Source organism: Armigeres subalbatus, chromosome 2 (genome assembly GCF_024139115.2).
Source record: "Armigeres subalbatus isolate Guangzhou_Male chromosome 2, GZ_Asu_2, whole genome shotgun sequence".
Classification (NCBI taxonomy): domain Eukaryota; kingdom Metazoa; phylum Arthropoda; class Insecta; order Diptera; family Culicidae; genus Armigeres; species Armigeres subalbatus.
Window position 1 is genome coordinate 355,633,696 of NC_085140.1, and position 27,313 is coordinate 355,661,008.

Consider the following 27,313-nt stretch of genomic DNA (forward strand, 5'->3'; position numbering starts at 1 on the left):
GTGACAGTTCAATAATTATCGAATAACCCTGCTGGATGAGCAGGATTACTTTTGACACATATCGAATCATTCTTGATCGATGTCTTATTGGATTTGCTGGGTAGCACGCAGCCATTCTTATGGCCGGGTGATTTTTTAATTTTTGAACTGTCAGTTTTAAGTAAAATTAAATTTAATTCGGGAAATGAGACAGAGCCTTAATAGTTATCCTTGACAGACCCGTCAACTATGTAGAATGAAACCTGCCAACAGAGCTGTGCTCTCTAACGCTACTCCAAACACGTAACCTTCTTGTTACGTGAGCACTACGGAAAATTAAATTCGGCATGCAGGATTGCTAGCCTGCAAAACTTGTGGAGCAGGCCTGAACCGTTCTGGATGTACTTAAATGAACAAACGAAACAGTCTGGGGTTCCTACAGCAATTATCAATATATCTGTAAGCAATTTGCAGACAAGATTACGAGCACCTTTTGTAATGAAGTCATCTCTGATGTCACAATTACTGCGGCAACGTCCCTTTCGTCGAGATCACTAGGGTCACGTTCTTCTTAGATGTGGCAATGATCCCTAGAGCTAACTCGCAGATAAAATCATTCAAGATCTCAGGTCCAGGTAGCGTCCGCATTTTTGAAAGGGCAACTTTACCTTCTGCTTGCTCACATTCAACAGATTTTCAACAAACCGCTGTACACCCGATTCTTTTTTTACACGGAGGATGTTTGTTTGTTTGTTTGTTCCGTGTAAAAAAAGTTTTCAGTTCAAAATTTGAAAATCCGTGTAAAAAAAGTTTTATGATTTCTCGACGAATCATGCAAAATGGAGCAACTTTGCAAAAATTTCGTATGGGATTTTTTTTTTACACGGCCGTGTAAAAACAGAATCGGGTGTATAGTGGAATTTTTCCGTCCGTGTGGAAAGAATAACTCAACATTTTTATTAATATGCTTGTCAAATTATGTGCAGATAAACCAGCGAGTTTGTCACCCGTCATTCTATCACCCGGAAAAAATATTGTGTAAAAATACTTCCTCACGGCAGAACATAAAAAAATCGCGGAACGCGAATTTAAGCAATACTGAAAGTTAATTTGTATGAGTGAGAATTTTAGAACCTGGGAGGGATACCTATCAAACTTTCCCAAAAATTGTAAACTGATGAACTTTTCTTTTCCCACCTGCTTCATTATCCATATACCAAGAGGACAAAGAAAATGATATTTGTTCCAGCCGTAATTTCAATAGAAATAAGATTTATATACATTCCAAAACATGTCTATTTAGGTTATCCTGAGAATAGCCAATTCAAGTTTGTCGAATCCATAACTGTAGTGCACTGAAGTCACAAAGCTTTGACATTCACACTATGGAGCTACCCCCCAGTTCAAATCATTATCAAGGTCATGCATAAACTGAACACTGAGCTATAAGTTTTGGAAGAACTTCCCTTAAGTTTGTTAATGCCATATTTCAATTTTTTCTACTTCATTGCAACTTATGGTTAAACAAATAACAAAAAAGCGTTTTATAGTAAAAAATAAAAATATGAAAAACCGGTAAATATCTTATACGATATTAGAACATCAGTTCCATACGTGCATTTTGCGTGTATTATTTGTACAGTTATTTATCAAAAGATATAGATTTTTTTTTAATTTCTCCAATGATTTGTATGAGCTATCGAAATATGTCAGTCCCGTGATGCTCCCTAAATCAAATCCACACAAAATAGCGTCTTATTTCGTTTGCGCAATTTTCTTTTAAGACGTGAATAGATTTAACACTTTTTTGTTGATTCGAATGAGGGGACCAATTCATACGGGTTTTTCAATACATTCTACGTTAAAATAGTGATAGTAAAAGCGAGCAGAACTGTTGATCTCATGATTTTGTACATTTTCCGATTGACGCTCATTAAAATAAATTCATCTATAAATGCACATATAGATCTAATGTTATACAAAGAATTATAACCCAAAGCATAAAAACGTTAGCGCTTATTACAAACACATGATTGCACGATTAGTATACAAAACGAAATAAAACTAACTAACCCAACCACAAATTATAGCTAACAAAATAATAAAAAATAACACTCACAGTACTCACCGGTGGACTTAGGTTCCACCTTGATGTGCGGCAGCTTCGGCAGCACCGGTATTACCGCGTCCGGATGGGTCTTCTTCATGTGCCGCAGCATGTTGCCACGCTCAACGTACGACTTGCTGCACTGCGGACAGTGGTGGTTCTTTTCGCCGGTATGAGATCGTTGATGGGACACCAGATGTCCCTTGCAGATGAAGTCCTTCGGGCACATATCGCAGCGGAACGGCCGCTCCATCGGTTGGCCCTTGGTGTGACTGCGCTGGTGGAACAGCAGATTGCCCTTCAGCGGGAACGACTTGCCACACTCATCGCACTGGAACGGACGCTCGCCGGTGTGCGATCGACTGGGTTGTTGGAAGAACGGGAAGCAAAAAGTGTTTAGTGATCAATAAAATATGTAGGTAGATTGTTTGATTGGGTGCTGCGAATTTCTGGGCAAAAAAATCCAATACTAGCACAAGCGAAAATGTTGTGAAAAGAGCTACGGTTTCCGGAACTGTTGAAACCAAAACTCCGATCTTGAACACTTTAACGTCAATATCCCAGTGGAGGATGTAATACCAATAAGAAGAAGAAGAAATGGCAGCATGCATGTTTTTTTTTACGTAGGACTTACGTCTTTCTTTACTATATTGGGTGTCATTTAGATTTTTTTCAGATGTGCTAACCACCTATAAATTGACAATAGTGCCGCAAAAAACGCGACGTGAGAGCAAGGACGACCATTGAGGCAGCCATTTTTCAACTCTATCGTGGATGTCCTTAAAATTTGACATAAAAAAAAAGGACTAACTGTCAAATCTTGTCGTTTCTGTCGCTGTTCCACTGCATTGCTAATAATATAATTAAAACCGGACCGAAAAACGAAATGGATATATGGCTTTCTACTTTATGCACATGGTTTCTATCCAAAAAGTTGTTTGAAATTTTTGTTATTCTGTGAAACTTTCCAATGAAAGGAGCTTTTCGACCCTCTTGTGAGGATGCTACCAGCCTCTCGAAAGTAGGCTTCAAAGAATCTTGAAAGGAGGTTTCCAAGCCTTTTAAAAGAAGAGGCTTCTGAGCCTCTTGAAAGGATGCTTTCGAGCCTCTTGAAAGAAGAATATGAAAATCTTGAAAGGAGTCTTCCAAACCTTTTAAGAAGAGGCTTACAAGTCTCTTGAGTTGAGGCTTCCGAACTTTATGAAAGGGGCTCCCGAGCCTATTGAAAGCAGGAAGACCTTTAAAACATTTGGAAGGAGGCCTCTAAGGCTCTTCAAAGGAGGCTTCCGAGCCTCATTGAAGAGAAGCATCCGAACCTCTTGAAAGAAAACTCTTGAGATTCTTGAAAGATTCCTAAGCCTCTCGGAAGGAGACTTTCGAGCCTCTTGAAGGGAGGCTTCCGTGTCGTTTGGAAAAAGGCCTTCGAGCCCCTTGAAAGGTTGTCACTGAGCCTCTTGAAGGATGGTTCTGAACCTCTGGGAAGGTGGCATCCGAGTCTTGATAGGAGGTTTCCAAGTGTATTAGCAGCTTCTGAGCCTTTTAAAGGTGGCATCCGAGCCTCTTGAAAAGATACGTTCGAGTCTCTCGAAAGGAGGCATCGAAACCTCTTGAAAGGCTTTTGAAAAAAGGGATCCAAATCTCTTGCAACGTAGCTATTCGGCTTTTCGAAAAAAAAGTCCTTTAAGCCTTTTAATATGGGCTTCCTAACCTTTAGATTCTAGATTTACACATTACGCCTTCACGCATGTTCGTCCAAGGTACCACCTGGGAAGGTCCACTCAGGGGTACATGTACCCCAGGTTGACAGCCGCTGTTCGAGGAAGTTCCAAAGTATATCTTTTTCATGGAAATTCTAAAGATTTTTCCGGTGAAATTTAAAAAAGCTTCTTGAAGAAATTCAAAAACAACATTCGGCATGACGTCGAAAACGCTGTCACCGATGATTTTCATGATTTTTTTTGCGTAATACCGGAAAAATGCTTTAAAAGAAGGTCTCATTTATTCTCCTGCCTCCTTCAGAAAAAGGGCGTGATGTAAAAAGCGTGATTTTACACTTTCGTAGTCACCATTTGTGGTAGTGGATCATTCGGCGTAATGGCGCTCGGGATAGTAATATTCCGTGCAATGTAATAGAACCGTGATTTATATTCTTTCTGTGTTTCATGTTCCACCAATTATGTGTTATTAGGAATTCAATACCTCACGGGAAGTTGTAGAATTCTCTCTACACCTTTGTTCATAATATGGTCGGGGTTCAGACAAATTGCACCAAGCGCCAAAGAAAAATTATTTATTTTTTAGCCCAAATTTTCATTTAGCGGATTTAATTGATTGCAAATCGTATATTTTTACATTAAATTGATTATATTAGCAGTCTAATGGGACGATAAAGTCGTGCAAAGTATCGTTGTTTGTTGTTGAAATAATTCGACATATAAGGTGCAATAGCTACCATGACAAGGAAAGCTATGTTTAAGGCCTAAACGGAGGTGAAGAAATTGCCCCTTAATGTTCTATTAGAATTTCCACATTATGCGTCTTATGTGACAAGCACAATAGATACACAATGCTCTAGAAATCGGAATCGAACCGAGTTCATAATCGAACTCGCCAAATCCCGATTGGTAATCCAACTTCGATCACAAGGCTAGCTGGAAAGCCCCCACAAAGATTCATAATTTAAGGGATGAATAGAGCAAATCTCTATGATAAAAATGAATGCGAACTTACCTCATGTGATTAATCAGATGCTCCTTGCGGGTGAAAGTCTTGTTGCACACATTGCAGCAGTGCGGATTGTCTCCGCTGTGCTGGCGCATATGGTTGTTCAGATGCTCCTTCCGAGTGAACGTTTTGTTGCAGTACTCGCATTTGTGCGGTGAATCACCGGTATGAAGCCTGTATGAGAGCAAATTGGGAGCACGCACAGAAAAAAAAGATAACACATCGTTACTTAGGTCCAAGTACTAGAAAATGCGAAAACTTAACGTTCGATACAGTCATACCAAGCGAATTACAGTTTTATGGGCAAGAGGAATGATAACAGAAAAATGAGAAATACAGGAAACCGGTAGGTTAAAATGACACAAGCAATGACTGAGAAACAAATTTGAGGTTTCGTTTAGAGAAAGCGATGCTCGTTTAATTACTTGACTGAAAGAAACAAAATGGTATATGTTTATTTTTTGATTTTTTTTTTACTTTGATATGATTGACTGATTGGTGATTAACTCGTTGGTAGGATGCTATTCTCTGCTGAGTTTGTTATTATTGAACAATAAACAAAACACAGTTAACACAATGGATAGGAACACATACGCCTACAGATCGAGCGGAGCATTGTTTGGAAAAATACGCACATTTTTTTTCAGATATGATCAAATTCGAGTATATCTTTGAGCAAACTACACTCAGCAATTTTTTCATGATAACACATTTAATTGCCCGAGACAGGTGACGCAAAAGCCAATTACGAGGGGAATTGAACCGTTGTAATATCGATACGTTGCATGTTTCATCTCTCATTTGATTCTTTGCAGATTAAAAAGGTTCTAATGTGTTTTGCTATTATCTTTAAATCGTTATAGCTTTTACGTCATTTACGCAACCATGGGCAGTACACCAGAAAACTCTTCCATTGCACCTCTAAATACAATGTAACGCTTTTTTCGTACAAATTTCCATTCAAACTGTAAGTGAAAGATGTGAATGTTGGGACTAGCAATCGATTACGCCTGATTTTTTTTTATTCTTTCAATGACGTGACTGGTGAGCAAGCGAGACAAACTGATTAGAATAGAAACAAGTGTGGGTGTTTTTTTTTTATTTATTTATGTGATTACGAAACGAAACAGAAACGATTCGCAAAAAGTGACAACGAACCACCCTCACCTGATATGATTTTTGAGGTGTTCTTTTCTGGTGAAGGACTTGTTACAGTACTCACACCGATAAGGAGACTCTCCAGTGTGCAATCTGTAGGATAAGAGGTAGCATTGTAACGAACATAAAAGAAACGATAATTGGTCGCTCTGTCTCGTAAGAAAAACATACTTTCTAGAACAATAAATCAAATTAGATCTCTTATTGTCTCCTGTTTCTGATTGAATACAAAAGAATTTTCAAAATTTGAACTATTGTATGTAAATTAGTTTCACGAGACTCACTTTTCCTCGGCAAACGGTAAAACCTTAAATTTGTATCTGTTACTTTTACTTGTAAACGCAACTCTTAACAAACGTTATTTTTTTAATAAATTACTTAAAATTTGAAGGACGATGTTTAAAATAGAAAAACGCTAGTAACTAATAAACCATAGAACTAAAGCAATAACGAAATAAACAAAAATAGGTAGAAAATGATAAGAAAAATTCGTTTTCCCTCACCTGATGTGATTGGTTAAATGCTCTTTTCGGGTGAATTTCTTCCCGCAATATGTGCACTGATAGGGAGTTTCTCCGGTGTGCAATCTGTATGTACATACATTGAGGAATATTTTTTGACATTTTTTTTTGGTTTGTTTTTCCGAGAGTTGGTAGATGGCGGGCGAGAGGGGAGAGAAAACGAGAGAGAAAGTTGAAATAATACGCAAAAATTGTACAACAGTAAAAGTAGTAATGGAAATAAACACAAGGTACAAGAAGTTAGCGAAATAAATCAACGGGATAACCTACATCGGGATGGGGAACGGGGTTGCTTGTGTAGGACTGGGGAAAATTGGACGTGACCGGCGTTATTACTGTCTTTCATTTAGTTAAAATCAACGTTTTTGTACCACACATTAAATAGCCATAACTAAATAGAGAACCGAACAGTCGTACCAATATACCGGCGCAGACCCAGTGTCGTTTAATTTGTTTAATTAAGTGGTTATTTGTGATATTGATGTAAGATTCTTTGATTTTAGCAAGAACAAACTTAAAATATAAACAATTAACGTTAGGTAAATCGGGGCAAGCGAGTTCGCGATGAAGGAAACTCGCGTTTTTAATTCGTGAAATCCACTTTTCATGAAATGCTTTTACTGTTGATCATGAACTACGGTTATGTAGTCCAATACTCATGGGAAGTTCGCAACTTTCCGTAAATTTAATGTTCAAAGCGACTATCTTGTTTGTAGAATTATGCATTGCCACATGTCATTCTGCGAACAAGTTTTTATGTTTAAGGTGATTATAGAATAAAGCCCGTGGTGAGTTTCAAATTCACCACACGTTTATCTACATACATTTCCAAAACCCCAAATCTGGCGTAATAGTTTTCATACAGAGCCGAAACTCAAATTATGATTGTTCAGCATAACTAAGCAAACGATCTACAATTATTTTAGCCCCATACGCGTCATGGTTCTTTCATCTCGTGCTCTTGAAAAAATATTGGAAAAGCACGTGGTTTACAAAATGGCCGATTTCTGGCTTCATTCTATAATCACCTTAAATCCAAAGAAAATTTTACTATGATGTCACGAGAGTTCGCAATCAGCACAGCGCCAATCCTTGTGTTTCCGCAGTACGCATGCGATTAAAACATTTATACTACATGCACTGATGTCTGCAGCTCATCATTAAGTAACAACCCTGGGTAAAAGTAATGAATCAAATTACTAAATAACGTAAGGAAAGGAATAAACTGCAGTCAAACTCCATGTGTAGATATTTAAGAGACCATCGATTCATGGAAATATCGAGATGCGGAGTATAATATCCTTCAAAAGCTGTTTGAAGGGATCAAAAATAGAACATAATGTTGTTTTCATATTATTTCAGGGCAAAATGATAGTTTATTTTTTTCTATTAAGAATTTTCATATCTCATTTTTCTTTGAAGATCATGATTAATTGTTGCTGTTTTCGTCTATTGAGACAGCAATACGACTTCATTCATTGACTTGAAGTAACACTCCCAACGTTAATAAATTCGCAAATACCGCTACATAACACTGCTCATAAAGGGCCATCACTAAATATGTAAGGGGTAAACGGAAGAGTATATCGTTGTTTTACGATCCAAAAAGAGAATTTGTTTGAAAAAATCTATGGAGCTGGAATCCCTAAAAACATCTCATATGCAGAAACATTATTTAAGCTCTTTTAGTGGAATGTCTTCAACTGTCTAAGACGAGTTTAATACTTTCCATTAATTGCACTACGTTTTGTTATCTTTACAGATACGCATTTCGACCTCAACTGTAAGGCCGTCTTCAGTGTCTCGTACTTGACTCCAGTTGGTAGATGGCGGGCGAGAGGAGTGAAAACGATAGAGAAAGTTATTTGTAGTGTTTTGCAGTGATTTTTTTTTAAGTTGGTATCAGTTGCATATGTTTTGCCTAATACTGTATAATTTGTTCAAATTTGTAGTGGAATTAAATGGAATAGTCTTATGACAAGTAAATACATTCCACTGCTTAAAATAATTTTCTTATTCAAATTTTTGTTTTTGTTCGAAATCATTATTTCGCTTTCTAATATCGCTCCTAACACGTTTTGAGTAATTAATATTAATAACTCGTAATTTCATCTTGTTCACATTTTGATTAAATAATTTCTTGAATCCATAAACTTATTTTTTTAATTTTTCGACATATTTAGAATTTGAAAATTCTCATTCAATGCTGACTTATTGCAATCTTTCAATTTTCATGTTTTTTTTTGTTTCGTGTAGAAGTTAGATAAATATTTTATGTGTCATTCGCCACTTTCCCATTCGCCATTCACCAAAGTTCCGCTTAGGTTCCTCTTTAAAAGTATACGAGGCAAAAACACGAAGGAACAAAAACATTAAATGGTAGAATATTGAAAATTAACTTTGGACCACATTTAAACATGCATTGAAGTTTACAATGAGGAAACTGGTCGTAAGACCATCATACGATTCTCTTTTGAAATTTCACCACAAGAAAATGTCTTGATTTTTATATGATTCTCTAAATCGAATGCATTTCATACGAAAATCTAATGAAAAAAAATCAGTTTTTTGAAACCCGGTTTCGAATCACGGACGTCGTGAATAGGAGGCGTGTGATCACACCACACGCCCACCGACGCTTCAAGAAATCGTTTTGTTGGACATCCAATAAAAAGATAGATTTAACCGAAACAAGGTCATAAGTTTAGTCGTATGATAATCTTAGTCCGAATTCGTTTTTAAAAAGTTCCAACCAAAAGTTCCAAAAGTTCAGGTTGGAACTAGGTTCGCACGAGTTTCAACTCCAAAGCTGTCGGGTTCGCACTGTGTTGTTTCACGGCTTCGCACCGGGTTCACCAATACAACTGTACTTCAACTGTTGAAACCATATGAGTGGGTAGGACTGGGCGGAATAAACAAGCAGAAGGGAAAAACGAAACTCTCTGTTATTCAAATTAAATGCGCGTTGAATTTTTTTTTTCCAGGTTTTTGTTATTGTAGTTATTGAAATTAATCCGGTACTGTTGTCTAGATTCAATTTTAAAATAATTGTTAGGAAGTTATTCATAAGTTCATTCAGGGTTTTCCTCACAGATTGTGTCCTAAATTAGGTCGGTGGATGGAATTGGTTTGGAATTCCCTTGAAACCCGTTCACAAAATCCACTAAGAATTGTCAGACAAATATATTTGAGGAATACCGAATAGAATTCTTTCTTAAATAATATGCAGAATTTCTTTTGAAATCCAAAAGCTCTTTCGTGCGTTTCAAAATTTAATTCCAGTAATTCTTTCTTGAATTCTTGTATGCATTCATTGGAATTCCTCTGGAAGGAAGGAACTGTTCTGGTAGTTCTTGGAGGAGTTCTACCGGAAGTTCTTCCAAGAAATTCTCCGCAATATCCTCCAGGAATTCCCCCGGATGTCCTTCACGAGTTTCACCGGAAGCTAAAACAGAAATTCTTACGGAAGCTCCTCCAGGAAGCAGGGAAGTTTTTCGAAGAAATTTATTTCTATATAAATTAGTGGAGGAATTCCAGGGCTGGTAGCGATGAATGCCGTTCAAAATAGTGACTTTGGTGACCAAGGATGACAAAAAGTGACCAAATAGTGACTTTCAACTGCAAAAAAGTGACCAAATAATGACTTTTGTATGAAATTTTAAACTGGGGAAAGAGCTACAATTTGCATTAGCATTGTTATGGAATAATTCCTCGATTGCAAACTAGTGTTTTATTTTTGAAATCTTCATCTAAAATGCTACCAGAAATCAAGAAAAGGAAAAAAAACAACAAAAGCATGAATATTACTGCTACTGGCTACGCCCATCTTCACCGTAGTAAGGAGGGAGAGGATTGTACAGGTCGGACTCGATTATCCGGTGTATCGATTTTTTTCCACTCCGGATAATCGAATCCTGCGGATAATCGAATCACTAGAAAAAAAAATCAAATCTGCAATTAAATGAAGAAAAACTTATATTTTATTGTATTTGCAGTGGTGTAGTCAGAAATTATTTTGGAAAAACCCTGATAAATCCGCCTAACGGTATCGGTGACTTTCTGGTGTATAATAGACAATAGTATTTTTGCCATAACTTTTGAGTCCATAGTCCGATCCAGCCAATTTCCAATATGCAATGATGAGACAGGATTCCCATTCGAATTGAACTTGTTGGTTGAGAATAGGTACCAAAATAATAACTAGACTATTTACGCACTTTTTGTACAAAAAAATAGTATTTTGGCCATTATTTCTGAACACAATGTTTGATCTAGTCAATTTTCAACAGAAAGCTATGAAACTTTTGAGTCAATTGTCCGATCTATCAATTTTTCAATAGGAAACAATGTAAAGGCTCCCCCAGACCTGAGTGATTTCATCGCCGCAACGGCGAAAAAAGGTTGCCGCGATTTTATAGTTGGGTCGCTGTAGACAATGTTCCAGTTACTCTCCCCCTCAAGCGTTAGAATCGAGTCACGATTTTTCAGTCACGTGTGTTAGGGGGAACCTTAATAGGATTTTCCATTAAATGCAACCAGTCGCCAGCAAATTGGATAAGGATAAGTGCCAAAAATGGGCTCCAATTCGCCGATCATACTATGGATCACCGAGCCATCTAAAATAGGTTTGTTTTTGGAGCGAACATATAGCCTTTCGGTACACTTCGTTTCCGATGGAGACAAAAAGGGGTCTTTAGAATCAAAACATAGGCAATGATCCGCACATAAAATAACCATTTACAGGTACTTGTAATCTCTTCTTGGGAACGTGTTTCCGTGTTTCCGTTTGTTGTTGCCGATTTTCCCGTGGAATTCGCGATTTTCGCGTTATGAAATTGATGGATTATTCCTTAAAGGGTGATATTCTGCAAGAGAAATTCCTTTAGAAAAACTCCAATTGTACGGAAATTGATGCTGATGGAGCATTTTGACCCGTTTTACAATAACAATTGTAATAGAAAGAAGCGTTTTATCCACAACGTCGGTGGGGAATATTTCTCTGTCCTTTTTACGCATTTGTATCAGGTGACGAGCAATTTGTTTTCATGTCTTGTTATGATAAAAAAAAGCCTTATGTTTTATGTCCATCGTCGTTAATTATAAATTGAGAGCGAATTCTGCAACCCATGTTATGCATCCAAACACATCGTTCTATGGTGGCGAGGTTACGTTTTCATCTTTCGAATGAGCGGCTGTTTTGTTTCAAATGCAATAGCTTAATAATCTATCAAGTAATTGCATGAAAGGAAAATAGGAAACGGACTTCCACGGAAAAGTTCTTGAAGCGAGAAGTTTGTGGACATGTTCTAAAGAAAATAATTGATTCATGGAAATAACATTAAATATGTAGAACACCCCTATTTCAGTCCCTCCCATACAAGCTACGTTCATATTTCTATATATAATCCTATTTTGTATGAATATAACTGTAATATAATCATTTGAATTCAGGAAGTTGATATACAAGCCTATAGTCAAATTTCAATATACAAAACGACCCCCTTCTCAACCCCCTCCCACAACCTAGATACGTCCCATTGTTAACATAATCATACTGTTTATTATATTATTGAAAATAAAAATTTACAATAAGAAAAAAATTCGAAGAAAAAAAAATACTCCGGATAATCGAGTCTAAAATTCCGGATAATCGAGTCCGACCTGTAGCAAGATGCCCACTGTCATAAGTACCACGGGGTTGGGTATTGAGGATGGTATTCTTTGGATCAGCCAGAAGCTAGCAATGTGACCATATTAAGGCATCATATTAAGTAACACACCACGAGAAGGTATCTACCCGGTGTCAAGGGAGCGGGTAGTGAATTACAAGTTGTACACAAAATTATGTTGATAATAACAATTTTGTTGTTTAATATGAGCTCGAAGTTTTCTGTATAACAGCAACAAAATTATATAAAATGATCTAATTGATTCCTAAACCGGTGAACTATTTGGATTCACAAAGCTTATAAATCTTTGTTAGGACCATTTGTTTGAAAAATATAAAGTAATTAAAATAATGAAGAAATTTTAAAAATATGATTTTACCTGTTATTAAACTATGGTTTAATAACAAATTTACATAAAGTTTTTGAGATTTTCAGCTCGACGTGGCATTCTGAGGAAAATTTTGAAATTCCAATAAAACCATGGTCTCTTATTAGAAATTCTAATAAACTATAATGTCTAAATGGCAGACTTTAGTATTAAAGTTAATAAAAATGGGTGGCCAAATAATCTCGAGTTAAAAAAATCTTTGTAATTTAATTAGTTTGTTGTTTTATTTTAGATTCTGAAAATCCAACCAATTCATCCACCTCCACACTATAGTTATTTGGGTATCCATTCTTAATTGTTAATAAACATAATCTTTTCTTTAAAAATGTAATATTTCTAAAATAATTTCATTCAAAAAGTTTTGAATTGAAGCATGATCCTTTTTTAAGGCGATTTTCTTCGCGAGATTTTTTCATACGCACATGTTCTTTACCAATCTTACCGGAATTGGGAGCACTAAATTACAATAAAAATGAACACCCTTGTTAAGCCCTCAGTCCACTGTTTGTCATAATGACAAATATTTGCCAAGTTGATCCGGACATCTACCAAACCGATTAGAAATCGACATAGATATCAGGCTGACTTGACAAATATTTGTCTTGACAAACAGTGTACTGATAGCTTTAGCAAACATGAGCACCGTTGCGTCATTTTGTTTTTCTTTTTGAAGAAGCCTGTTTTCACGCACGGTCAAAACACCATCTAGCCTGGGCTTGTGGCAGAATTACTTCTGACATAACTTGCTCTACAATTTCTTTTTCGAGACTTATCCCGAAAGGTCGCAAGGCGGATTTAACAATCATAAACGGATTTAACAATCATAATGTACCTACTTTCGACATCCTTATCGCTCATTATTCTCCTTAACGTTGGGAAACATCAAACATCATTGTGATGAAACTGAGGCTGTTCACTATCTTTGTCACCGCTCACCAACAAACGAGGTGCTAGTTCCAATATGTACTCCTCAATTCTGTACTCTGAGTCAACCTTTCGCATTTTAACAAATTCCATTCGTGAAGAAAAAGATCATAGTCGACATGAATCGGAAATAACACACTTGAAACTTCTTTGGTGCATATTTCCCAAATTGTATAGGTATATTGCTACCAGATTCACATTTGGTTTGGTTAATAATAATAGTAGGCACAACTTGTTTACAATAGGCAATGCAAAAATAGTGACTTCAGTGACCATTTTCCGAAAAATAGTGACTTTAGTGACTTTTGGATGCAAATAGTGACTTTTTTGTGACTAGACTCAAAATAGTGACCAAGTCACTAAAAAGTGACTCGCTACCAGGCCTGGAATTCCTAATGAACTTTCGACGTACATGTTCATGATAGAATTAGAGGCGAAAGTATAGAATTGATAGTTCCGTTAGGATACGGCAGGCATGAAGAATGTTTTTATAGAAGTCGATTTGAAAGCGAGCGGAGGGCAATATTTGTGATGGCACATATCACACGATCTTCCTTCTGCCAAGCTCCCGTATGAAGGGGGAGGGAAGAATATCAGTGTGGAAGCTGATATATCTCCACTGGCCAGCTCAATTTTATTTTAGAAAAACAATTTGAATTTTGAGGCAAAGAATGTATGCAATTTGGTTTCTTATGACCAGAGTTCGTACTTTTAAACGAAAATCGTGCCTACTTGATGAATTTCAATTTTTGTGTCATCTTTTTACGCCTCACTCACCTTTCGCGAAAATTTTTGATAGGTATTTACAAAAAAAAATCGTAATCGCAATGGGATTTGGACCTAGTACATCGAAACAAGGATGGCGATGAGATGCAGTCATTATAGCCATACCACCACATCGACTGCATGCAGGGGTAAAGGCTACCTTACACCTCGGGAAAATTTTCCGCCGGATTTTGGTCCCCGTGAATTTTAAATGGGGCCGGGATTTTAATGTTCCGTGCCCAAATCCCGAAAACATCGCATATGCAAAAATACATGGGGAAAAAATCCGCGGACCACATTCCCGAGGTGTGAGGCTACCTTAACAAGGCTTGTTGCGAGGTGCGTTTGTCAGTAACAAACTCGGTTGATGACAAAGGATATATTGTTAGGCGTTGCTCGAATATTGATCCCTTGGTTTATCCCGGGAATATCTGATACGATTTGTAATAAAATGAATCTGCTACTTGGAAACTTGGGCAAAAAAATGGTTTAGCAGAATCCCGATCAAATGTCATAAGTTACCAAATTGCATACAAATAACATTCATTAGTTATTGTAGGTTGGGACAAAAAAATTAAATGAATCCAATCGCTACGAATCTATATCCGCCTTTAATTTTATGAATGAAATTTGTTTAAAACTCACACCAAATCGAAATATGTTCCCCAACATAAAATGAGCGAGAACGAAGCGTTTCATCATAGTCTCCAGGTGGAGGCTGCCTATCCGAATCTGTTCTATTGCACTTGTACGCAAGTTCGATAAACTTGTTTACATGGCGTATGATGATTCGAAGAAGTTTTGCTGTTGTTCGTTATCTATCGAAAGCGATTTCTGCAAACCCGAATCAGTGGTATATGTGCATATTTCATTCCAATCAATGATCATCAAGTTTGGTCGATCAATCATACTTTAACAACTGGACGTAAGATGGAATATTTAAGAAATAGAAACAAATCATAGATGGGCAACACCGACTCCAAAAATACGGCTTCCACCTGGACCCTGTATATCGTACCCAGTAATGCTTGGGACGAAAGCTACGGCTTTTACATCATATCTAAGGGAAGGCGTGACCAGACATTCATTCTTCATCTTAGAAAATCTCAACGACGCCAATTGGGATCGAACTCAATCACACTGGGTTGAGAGACAGGCACGCTTACCAAGCAACCAGCAACTAAAAAATCCTTGGAATAAGTTACGAATGTAATTTGCGATGTGATATTGTCAAAACTCGCAGGGAAGAAAAAATAAAATTTTCAAAAAAATTGGCGCTTAAGAACGCGATATTACTTTTAAAGGCATCAATTGATAGAAGCTTACCGGCGAGTAAGAATCGTTACTTTTGAATGTTACCGTTTCACTGTGTTATTCTATTATCTTCTGAAATTTATTCAGGATACCACAGCTTAAAACTACATAAAAAAAACATTCCTGTCTTTCAATCTGATTCTTCTTCCAGCATTTTACTCCAAAACTGCTTGTAAGTGTTATCATAGGATCCACCAGAAAAGCCTGCTGCAGAAAGCTTTTCCAAGATATCTTGGATAACTTTGAAGCAGGTTTTAAGATATTCAATGCTCTTAAGGAATGATAATTGGAGCCTCCAATGGTTTAATAGAAATAGAATCACTTTCATTAAAGAATGAAGAAAAGTATTCCAAGCTTTCAAAGGTAAAAGATATTCAAGCTACTGGAACTAAAATTTGAGGATTCCGGATTCTTCTCCCCCAGAGGCTCGGGTCCATTGGCTTGGAGCGAGGACCTGGCATTACTCTTCAGCCACCATAAACAGCTCCATAGATAGCGCAACGCAGAGGAGACAATACAAAGGCATTGAGAAGGTCGAAGGCAGAACTATTATACGAATACAAAATATTTACGGGTATTTACGAATAGATCGATTTTAAGCCGTGGTGTTGGAATTGGGGTCACCAGTCCTAACCTCACGATATCAGATAGTCTTTCTAGCATCTGCAAAACAACGTGCCCGTCACTTTCAGTTCCCTCAGACGCAGTAAGCGCTCTGAATGCTTAACTGCCACTGACTGTGTTATACCAGCTCTGAATAGTCTGAATTGTATTTAGTATTGCTTCAAGCCAATTAGCCAATGATTAGCCTCATTTTCCTGGAAATTAACCAAACCGAATTTTCCCTTGGCCAGCCAAAATGGTCGGGTTGGAAATTATCTCGACTTCCATGGGCATAAAAGTATCATCGTGTTAGCCTCATGATATACGAATGCAAAAATGGTAACTTGGCTTAGAAACCTCGCAGTTAATTACTGTAAAAGTGCTTAATGAACACTTAGCTGCGAGGCGGCAATGTCCCAGGAGGGATGTAATGCCAATGAAGAAGAAGAAGAAGAAGAAGAAGATTTATGTTTTGAAATTGAGAAAAAGTCGCAAGAAGGGTCCAAAATATATTGGGGTTCAAATCAAATTGGTTTCCTGTATCCTGGTTGAGTTTGCAATAGAGCAACCTGGCGGTTTCCTGCAGATGGAGCACCTTATTGGCCACAACAGTTACCCCCATGTGATTTCTTCCTTTCGTCCTGATTCTTCTTCGGGCATTTTACTCCAAAACTCAATTTTACTGTACTTTTAATTGTTGGAACAATAGACGTCGGGATCGGGAGACCAGTATGTATACCACAAGCCAACCGTGCTTCTGATGGAATAATCAATCGAAGATTCATAAGGCGCAACTTATGAATTTCGATAATCCAATTAGCTGAGTGTAGTTTCTCAAATGTTAAATTAATTTAGATTATGTTTTAACCTTGCCTATGAAAGATCCTTAGGTTGGACGTAAGGATGACTTTTTCTGACTCCCTGCATTTGCCAGGGACTTCCTTGGCCCTGGCATTATGACAATTGAAGAACTTACACTAATGAAATTTCTGTAACCTAAGAACAGTTTCTTAGAAATATATTTTTTTAATCGCGATATTTATTTTAATTTAAAGTTTTTTTTTCAAATAGCATCCATAAATTGTTGCACTCAAATAAACTCATGAAAAAAAAGATATTCTCATATATAAAAACTAGTGCGGGAGTATTCCAAAACAATTCTGAAGATTGAGTTTTTCACAAGAATAATCAATTACTGTAAAAAAATCCTTGAATATAGTAGTGGTTCCTAAGATTTAATGTAAATAAAAAAAGGTTCAAACGAAAAAAATATATAAAAATATATTTCTATAACAATGTTATTTAACAGTGTTATAGAAAGAGAGAACATGAGACTAATTTAATTTCAAGCAAGTTCCTGATCCACTGGCCACCCCGCTAGCATTAAACCAACGACTCCGTCATAAAAAACAGTAAGTTGCAAAGCAAGCTGAGATCCAGTTGGAACGAATATACACGAAAGTCTCACATCAGAGATTGTAAAGTGAAGCGTCGTATGCCCGCGTATACGTCGTAATAGTATGTACTGATATTTTCATTTTCATTCAGAGAGGTCACGCGATATTTACATTTTATTCTCTCCCGCTTTCATAGAAAACACCAAATTTTCACGGATTTCCATTTCATGAAACCGCATCAAACTATTGTAAACAAGCTATTCTCGCTTAACTTTTCAAAAGGACCTAAGTAACATTTTTTTCATGAATTATTTTGAATAGCGCCATCAACACAACAACATGAAAGCTATTGATTGCGCTATTCAAAATAATTCATGAAAAAAATGTTACTTAGGTCCTTTTGAAAAGTTAAGCGAGTATTCTTTCTTCGATAATGTTACTTCTAACTCGAAAATCAAAAACAATATAATCATTTTATCGACTAGTCATTGTTATTTGCACAGCTCTATTAAAACTATTTAGAAATTTAGGTTTCAAAACAAAGCAAAATTCCCATCATGAGTGCTTGAAATGTGACAGGTGGGCGGGAGCCCGCTACATTTTCTTTTGATCTCTTGAAAATGAAAATGTAACGGTTTTCGCTTTCACATGACGATCACGAAAATTACCAGTACTGCATCGTATTCTGTCATGTGTAGTTTATGTTTACTTAGCACTCAATAGAAAAAATCAATATTGTCGATAATAGATCAGATTATAATCGATTGAATATACAGAAGTTTCTAAGAAAAAATTGGTAGAAGAATCTGTTGACACAATCAGCATTTAAAAAAAATACAAATGAAGGATGAATAAAATTCTAAACAAAGTCGAAGGATTCAAAGTTATTCATCAGAATGCACATTGTTCAACATGATGTTTGGGGTTTTGAGTTCTATGGCAGAGTTGCCTCATGGTAAAGTTAATCACCGATGTGTTAAAGATAATCGCAACATTCTAATTTATTGGTAAGATTATACTGCCGTTCTACGCATAATTGTCCCATGTTACTTTTGATGAAAAAATCCAAACTCGAGTCAATTTGTCCCACTAATTTCAGAATCGATTGGATCTCGAAATTTAACAAATATTTTTGGGATGTTATGAGCGTAGGCAACACTTTTCCAGGACATAAAACGAATCACTACTTATTTAAACGGTTTTCATTCTCGTTATCATCAAACAACAACTTCATTTTTTCAGTGGGACAAATTGACGCGAGTTTGAGTTTTTTCATCAAAGGTAACATGGGACAATTATGCGTAGAACGGCAGAGCAGACGCGTGAACAACATTTACTCTTCTATCAGTTCTAACAATAAGAGTAGAATTGTGATATTAACTTGAGATACGTCCAATTTTTAGTTGTCATACGACGTTAAGCCACAGACAAAGGATAAGCCATAATAGCTAGAAACGCTAACATATCGGTACATGAACAGATTTTTAAAAATCAATTCAATAATAATCGAAACGACACTGGAATCTGGAAGTAACTAATTCAACTCGTAAAAATACAATCTATCGAACATGTTTTGTTAATAAAACAAAGCTAAACTAATTACAATAGCATTTACAGTACGACAACGCAACTACAAAAAACTGAGAGTTGTATAGGTGTCTACCAGAGCAAACGCGACCTGCGAAGCGGCGCGACAAACCTCCGCAACGAAATTGAGTACCGAAATGATGTCGTAGTTTGACAGTTCACAGAGCGTGTTTACAGGACTTTATTGAAAATATTGATGACTTCTGTGATTGATTTATGGTAGGAATCGAAGTATATCACTAGAATATTCGAATCAAAATAATTTTGAACGAAAATTCTCATTCCTGTAAACAAGCTCTGTGAGCTGTCAAATAAGTGAGGTTAGGTCAAGATCTTGCATTGGTCTATGGCGATTGTCAACAGTTTAACAGTGAACTGTAAAATTGCACAGTCGCGTCGCATCGTGCGGTTGCGTTTACTTTTGCATACCCTTAGAATGTAGAATTCTATATACAATTGAAATAATTTAAACTAAAAAAATTCAACAGTTCAAACAGAAAAAGAGGAAAAAGGAATCATAACTAGACAGCAGGGAGAAGGGTAAAAAGACATTGGCATTGTATTGTTTTGAACTTGATTGTTGGTTTCTTTCAGCTATCTTAGTAGATGTTAATGCTCTTGTGACATAAGGGAAAGAAGAATAAACACTATTAGATATCGGTTCAACCTCTCACCTGACATGGTTCGTTAAATGTTCTTTTCTCATAAATTTCTTCTCGCAATAGGTGCAATGATAAGGAGTCTCGCCAGTGTGCAATCTGTGTGTAAAAGGGGAAAGATTCATTTATATATTTACGTGTTAAAGAATAACAGCAGAGAGAGGTTAATTGTAGCGTAATATATACAATGAGGACACTAGAAACTAACGGGGCGGTGGATAGCCGGGCAGATTAGGACCAACCAAGAAGGTAGTTTACATCTGCGGTCCAAGCACTAACCATATGGTCCTAAATCTGCCCGCGTGTTTTCGGGAATAGGACGTGGGCGAGGAGATTTGTACTAAATAATTTTGTATTGAACCCGGCTTTTTGATAATTGACTTTTTTTTAATTCACTGACGCAAATTTCAAACGATTCCATATGAAATCTATCAGTTTGACAAAGGGATTTTTTCGATTTACTTCGTATTTAGTTTTAAGGTGCTCAGATGTAGCTTTGTGAACATCCACACTTGGAAAGAATGCCGGTGTATGACTTATCTTACTGGCTTTTTTCTCTGATTGGACTCTTTCGATAACGATGGTGGGTGGTAGTAAAAGACGGACACCGAATTCGGGGGAATTTCTTTGTTTGCTGGTCCTTACAAACTAAAAGAATGCAATAACACATCATCCTCACCTGGTATGATTCGTCAAATGCTCTTTTCTGGTAAACTTCTTCTGGCAATACGAGCACTGATAAGGAGTCTCGCCCGTGTGTAATCTGAATTGAGAGGCGGAAAAGGCAAGCATACAGAGAAAGATACACAGAGAACATTTTAGAAGAACGATCTATGCTATTTCGTACCAAAACATTGAAATGTGTTTACGGAAACGGATGAAGTATTTATCTTGTTTTACTTTTAATGGCAGGATTACGTGCTTCCGCGAAAAATAAGTCCCCGTATTGGATTAAACATAACTTAGGTGTTAGGGTCGCTTATGCCATTGTTTAGACAATTGGGGAAAAATTTTACCGACTTGTAAATTTCAAACGAAGTGAACAACATCTAGGTAGAGTTTGTAAATGCACAGCAACGGAAGCGCAATTCGGAACCAGCCGGGGTCTTATTTTTCACCAAGCTACCGCTCCGTAATGTGACGCGTTGTATTTTGGTGGTTTGCTTGAGATTTATTTTAGGATTGGGTGAGTGGATGTTTGAATGAAAACGATTCTCACCTGACGTGGTTCGTTAAGTGTTCTTTTCTGGTGAACTTCTTTTGGCAATAGTTGCACTGGTAGGGAGTTTCCCCCGTATGCAATCTGCGAGGGTGAGCGCGCGCGTTTGATATGGAAAAGAAAGTTGCTTGTAGTTAGCGAATTTTTTGAACGGCATTTTGGTCACAGAAACAAAAACATCGACATCACAGACATAGGCGCTTGATCGAGCGATCAAGGGCAAGACACATACATCGATTTTGAGAAGAAAAGGTGGAGCGTGTTTTTGTCTCAGTGTAGCGAGGGACCCCCCAAGGGGATCGCCACACCTTGGCACACAATGACATGTGGGATAGAGCAAAAACAACACACATTAAGAGACTATTTGAAAGTAGGGCTGGGTGGATTAAAAGGGTGCCGAGTTCTTATAGAGTAATAGCAATCTCTCACCTGAGGTGGTTTGTGAGATGTTCTTTGCGAGTGAACTTCTTCGAACAATACGTGCATTGGTAGGGAGTCTCGCCAGTGTGTAATCTAGTTGCGAAAATAACGTACGGAAGAGATTAGCATTTTCTGGTACCGTAGGCAGATGTCTTTAGGCACATGAGAGGACAGGAATGATACTGAAGATATTTGAACAACTCCTTTGACGGGAGGATGATGGTGTGTACATGAGAAGGATTTGTGATGATACGTTGGAAACTGCTTGGTTTTGGTGGCTGTCAGAACGAACCACGTCGAAACCGTTTCATTGAGTTCAAATGTGCTCAGTGGGACCCATCGCAAGGAGCAATGTGCGTCCCATTGGTGGAAAATGGAGGGAAAGGATCGGATAAGGGAATTGACGCATAAAGATTCAAAAGGGGTCTCACCTGAGATGGTTCGTGAGATGCTCTTTGCGAGCAAACTTCTTCGTACAGTAAGTGCAATGATATGGAGTTTCGCCAGTGTGTAATCTGGTTGCAAGAATAACGTTTCGATAGACGATTAGAACTTGATAGTGTCTTTCGGTTTTGTTAGTTGGAAACAGGCGGTTAGGGTAACTTAGATTATACTTTAGTAGGACCAGGATGATGTGTACGTGATAAGTGATAGTGACGTGAAAAAGGGTTTAGCCGGCTATCGAATAGTGAAGTAAACTACCGCGAGTTTCCAAAGCATTTTTGTGTTTAATGTGTTTCTTTAAAAACTAAACTCAAATATTTGTTTCAAACCCAATTGGTAGTCTACATCACTGCTACTTTACAATTACAAATTCGAAAACGCTAATTGTTGTGAACTCTGTCACCAATCAACTTCTAATTGCGTGCTAGTTACATCCCAAAAAATACAAAGATGATCATTACGGTTTTGTATACTACGTTTCAAAATATACATCACATTATATTGCCAGATTTCATATGTAATCGAGATGCGATATTTTCATAGAACGCGGTCGAGTTTATTGCCGGGATCGAATTTAATATAACTTGAAAAAAATGATAAGTCATGGATGAACAGAAGATAACCGCGAGAAAAATGTTTGTGAAATGATTTCATGATAAATAAAACAAACGAGGAACAACCAGGAAACGGAGAAATGCGAAGGAATAGATAGTACTGATTGAGTTTAGATAGTCTCACCTGGTGTGATTGGTTAAATGTTCTTTTCGCGTAAACTTCTTCTGGCAGTACGTACACTGGTAAGGAGTTTCTCCAGTATGCAATCTGTTACGATATATAAAAAGAGATAGACAGATTTCGAAGGGAGGAGAGGTAAAAGAGCAGTGCGGGGGAAAACGGAAGGAATCGGTGTTGTGGGCAAGGGAAAATGGCATTTAATTTACTAACGGGGCAAACATTCTAAAAGAAAAATGATGTGAAATGTTCCATGACCTAATAATCAAAAACGGGAATAACAACTACAAATACTACTACATCTACGACACTACATGTTCACTCATAACTAAAGACCAATAATGCATCAGATTAACAACAAGATCCACTTTTTTTTAAAGTTATTTTATTATTTTTTGAACAATTTAACTGCCTACACGGCAAACGAATGGTAATTAGGAACAATATTTTGAACCAAACGGGGGGTGATCAGTGGTGTGTGAATGTGTAGTGGTGGAGGCACTGCTTTTTTGGAGAAAACAGATCAAGTGCTCACCTTATGTGGTACGTCAAGCGCTCTTTTCTGGTAAATTTCTTATCACAATATGTGCATCGATAAGGGGTCTCTCCGGTGTGTAGTCTGCGCACAGTATTGAACAGAGAGGAAAGAAAATAGACAGACAGAAAGGGAACAAGTATTAATGGTGCAAAACGTGTTCGAAACATCGAAATAACACAAGGCGAACGAAATGGAGCTTCAGATGTTCCCAAAACACCCCTCAAAGTGAAGACAGGATAAAGGTAGCTAGTGGACCACATTGTTAATATGATACATTCACTGAAGGTCTAAATCTACAACTTTTGTCCGGTCAGTGTGGTCCAAGCCCAAATGTTTCTGTGCGAAAGTCGGTGTTAGTGGTTTCCTCGTACTCATTCTAACGTCTCGATAAGGTCAAAACCAATTCTTGTCGGTGTAGGAAGGAATTTTGCAAGTTCGATAACATCTTGTCGTTACAGGCTTTAAGTACTGAAACAAAATTGTAAAACTATTGTTGGCATAGGAGGAAGTATGATTTATGAGTATCAGAACATAAAAAATAAGGAAATATGATGCAGGAAGGGACAAAGCGTTGGTTTTGGAGCCTCACCTGACGTGATTTTTCAAGTGTTCTTTTCGCATAAATTTCTTCTCACAATAGGTGCAATGATAAGGGGTCTCTCCGGTGTGCAATCTGTTGAGTAAGATAGAGTACCATTGATTCATGGTCCCGCGGATTACCCAGTAAGCGGCTAACAGATCACCATTTTTTTACTATACAGAAGCCGTATTAAGCAGAGAATTCACCACGACCAAATAATTTACTCTGCATAGTAGCGAGAAAATTGTCTAAACCCAGGTTAAATTTTGAATATTTACTTGATCGAAAACTTTTTATGGTGGAATGTTACTATACCATCTAAAAACCAGGCTACAATAATTTTCCCATTACCAAAGGCCAAGGAATCTATACTAATTTGATCTAATTGCATTACACGGATCTGTTCGATACGGCGGTTTTTGTGCCGAACAATACTGAACCAAATGCTCACCTTGTGTGGTTGGTTAAATGCTCTTTTCGAGTGAATTTCTTCTCGCAATAAGTGCACTGATAAGGAGTCTCTCCGGTGTGCAATCTGTCAAAGGATAAAATTTAAATTCGTCAAACAGAGAGCGATTAAAACTGTTTGCATTGAAATGTACTTCTGGAGCAGTTGACTCCCTCCGAATCCGCATCTGTTTTCCCCGAAAGGAAAATGCTTGAAGGGAAAAAGTGTCCAATTGAGATGCCAGCTTTCAAGTTTCCAAATACGAAATGTCGAATAATGTCGTTAAACTCCTGTTCCAGAAAGGCCGAAATTGAACAACTACGCGAGAAACACAGGTTCAGTACAAAACGAAACAAACGATACGAGTTGTCTGTAGGAAGATCGTAATCGGTAACCGAAAACTTGCAATTTGAGATCACTTTTGCCCTAATTTTCCTTCGAGGGATTCCGAGAATTCGAAGGCAATTCATGCCAAAAGTGCATTTACAACGCACACATTATTTCATTTACAAACGACAGAAAAGGATATTTTTGAGGTAGAGGACATTTGTTTGAAATATTAAGGACTGAACGCTCACCTGACATGATTCGTTAAATGCTCTTTGCGGGTAAACTTTTTCTCGCAATAGGTACACTGATAAGGAGTCTCTCCGGTATGTAATCTGTTGAATCGAGGTGGGATCGACGTTGGTTGAGGGAAAGAAAATACAAACAGACCCAGATTAATATCCAAGTGCGAGACAATTGTGCCACAATATTAGAATCAATCGATGTTGTTTTAGTTCTTAGTTTTTTTTTCGGAAAGCAAATAGACAATGACGGATGATAAAAATTTTGAACGTCTTTTCACATTTGATAGCTGGAAATGCCACTCGGGCCTCCAGGTTCTTAGTATCTTCTTGTTATGTATCATCTTCCAAGTATCAAAGCAGACGACGAATGGTCCGAAAGGGTCGAATGTGAGAAATGGGCTTACGATCAATCGAGAGATGAGAACAAAAACAGTGAATTGAGAAAATAATGGTGTTGGTGGAGGCTCTGCTTTTTAAGCGAAAACAGATGAAGCGCTCACCTTATGTGATACGTTAAACGCTCTTTTCTGGTAAATTTCTTATCACAATATGTGCATCGATAAGGGGTCTCTCCGGTATGTATTCTGTACAGAATAAAACAGAGAGATAGAGATAAAAGAGGGGACAAGTATTAATGTTTCAAGCACAAATTTCAAGGAAAAGCTCTCTAGCAAACTATCTTCACCCGGCTCGTCTTTGATTTTTTTTTCTGTCTGCATCTCTGAAGGACTAAGACACAACACATTTCACCGCCACCAGATGAATGCATTTTCATCTGACTCAATATCGATTCCACTAGAATGATTGTTCACTTCTTATTTGCCAGGACCATTTACATTATATCTCCTTAAAGTACAAAAGGAAAAACCCCTTCTAGGGAAGAGGAAACTTTACCAATCCAAATGCCAACGTGTGACACCGAGTGCCAGAGCCACTTGCATTGTTTCCCCAATTATCAAAAAACTCGGGTTTCAATCGCGAAGGATGCCAATTTCTTTCTGCTTTCGCATACAATGCCGTATGCGTCTTATCGTTCTTATCAGAAAATGGCAATCTCAAGACGGGGATTCGGTAGTAGTGTATAGTACGCAAATTAAATTATGGGAAAGCAAATAAACGCTCACCTTGTGTGAATCGTTAAACGCTCTCTTCTACTGAATTTCTTCTCGCAATATGTGCACTGATAGGGAGTCTCTCCAGTGTGCAATCTGTTGAAGAAAGAGATAGAGAGAGAGACAAGATGTTGTTATGCTGGGAACGCTTTTCGATTTCTTCTTCGGATGGTTATGGCACCGCGACATATGTATGCAATGCAACATAGCAATAGCAATGCCATTGCCGTGTGGCTTTGGATTCCTGTCTGCTATAGTAACTACTATTCTTGCTCTTGAGAGGGTGATTAGTTTTATTTTTTTTTTGCAAAAACGAAACAAATGCAGAAAGAAACGGAAAAGTAAAACACGGTGCCTTGCCTTCCTCGGGAAAACCGTTCGCAAAATATTCAATCTTAAGTAGCTAAAAATGTTCCCGCTTCTCGTTTGTTTTGATTTGTTCGAATTGAATTTTCCAAAATGATTCAGAAAAAAATAACAGTGAGAAACAACATACTAGGCCGAAACGTGCTAAATGTAGTGATTTTTCATTGTTTTAAATTTTGAAGAAGTGTTCTTGTTCACTGGCAACAATCATTCTGTATTCATTTTCCCAAAATATGTTAGCATTGTGGAAATTCAATTGCTACTGCAGTTTTAAGCGTACGATACATTGAATAGGCTTTCAACGTTTTAAACATACATCTATTGGGTGGCGTTAGGAGAATAATTTTTGTATTGTTTGCATAACTTTTTTTCGTGTTTGCAGCGGTACGAAAGGCAGCAAATGCAAACCATCTGGGTAAGAAAGGTAACACACAATCGTTTTGTTTTTGGACACACTTAAACACAAGCTCTTACTCAGCTAACCAACCGCTCACCTGACATGATTCGTTAAATGCTCTTTGCGGGTAAATTTTTTCTCGCAATAGGTACAATGATAGGGCGTCTCACCGGTATGCAATCTGTTTGGAGAATAGAAACAGAGACGAAGATCATCAAGAGAGTGCACCACTTCGATGTAAGGACGAGAGCAAGGGAACCAAATTTGCGCCAAAACCACGCAAATCCGTTGCTCCATACACAACTAGTTATGACAACTGGGCTGAACCATTGGACCAAGTTTTAGGTGGAATAGAGGAGGGAAATAGATCCACAAAGCCGAAATTCCGGGTCTCAAGAAGAGAAATGTTTATTACAACGACTGCGAAGGTTTACATTTTACAAACATATGTGACAATTCAAGCTTTAGGGACTCACATAGTCCCGTTGAAGTGCACAATTGGCGAGCTTCTTCCCTGACGATTACATATCAAAAAGGCATTCAATAATAATATTTACTATGCGATTCAAAATGGCGAGGACATGCTCTTAAACAATCTCATGACAAACAAGCAAAGCCTAATCTCGAGATCCAATTCGTGTCTTCAGAACCACAAATCTCAAAACGAAACCAAAGAACCACCTTGAATTA

The 27,313-nt window shown here is 37.5% G+C and overlaps 1 protein-coding gene across 1 annotated transcript in view; it reads right to left on the bottom strand.

Moving 5' to 3' along the window:
• Nucleotides 1–27,313, bottom strand: part of LOC134212941 (zinc finger protein 585A-like) — a 71,635-nt gene that overhangs the window by 11,847 nt on the left and 32,475 nt on the right. The window contains exons 12-28 of the mRNA XM_062691312.1: nucleotides 26,721–26,804; nucleotides 25,873–25,956; nucleotides 25,249–25,332; nucleotides 24,755–24,838; nucleotides 24,180–24,263; nucleotides 23,738–23,821; nucleotides 23,146–23,229; nucleotides 22,617–22,700; nucleotides 21,866–21,949; nucleotides 21,444–21,527; nucleotides 21,015–21,098; nucleotides 20,475–20,558; nucleotides 19,811–19,894; nucleotides 6,472–6,555; nucleotides 5,978–6,061; nucleotides 4,817–4,984; nucleotides 2,099–2,448 (exon numbers count right to left, since the gene is read on the bottom strand). Coding sequence (XP_062547296.1) covers nucleotides 2,099–2,448; nucleotides 4,817–4,984; nucleotides 5,978–6,061; nucleotides 6,472–6,555; nucleotides 19,811–19,894; nucleotides 20,475–20,558; nucleotides 21,015–21,098; nucleotides 21,444–21,527; nucleotides 21,866–21,949; nucleotides 22,617–22,700; nucleotides 23,146–23,229; nucleotides 23,738–23,821; nucleotides 24,180–24,263; nucleotides 24,755–24,838; nucleotides 25,249–25,332; nucleotides 25,873–25,956; nucleotides 26,721–26,804 — 1,778 coding nt within the window. The remainder of the gene's footprint in view (nucleotides 1–2,098; nucleotides 2,449–4,816; nucleotides 4,985–5,977; nucleotides 6,062–6,471; nucleotides 6,556–19,810; nucleotides 19,895–20,474; nucleotides 20,559–21,014; nucleotides 21,099–21,443; nucleotides 21,528–21,865; nucleotides 21,950–22,616; nucleotides 22,701–23,145; nucleotides 23,230–23,737; nucleotides 23,822–24,179; nucleotides 24,264–24,754; nucleotides 24,839–25,248; nucleotides 25,333–25,872; nucleotides 25,957–26,720; nucleotides 26,805–27,313) is intronic.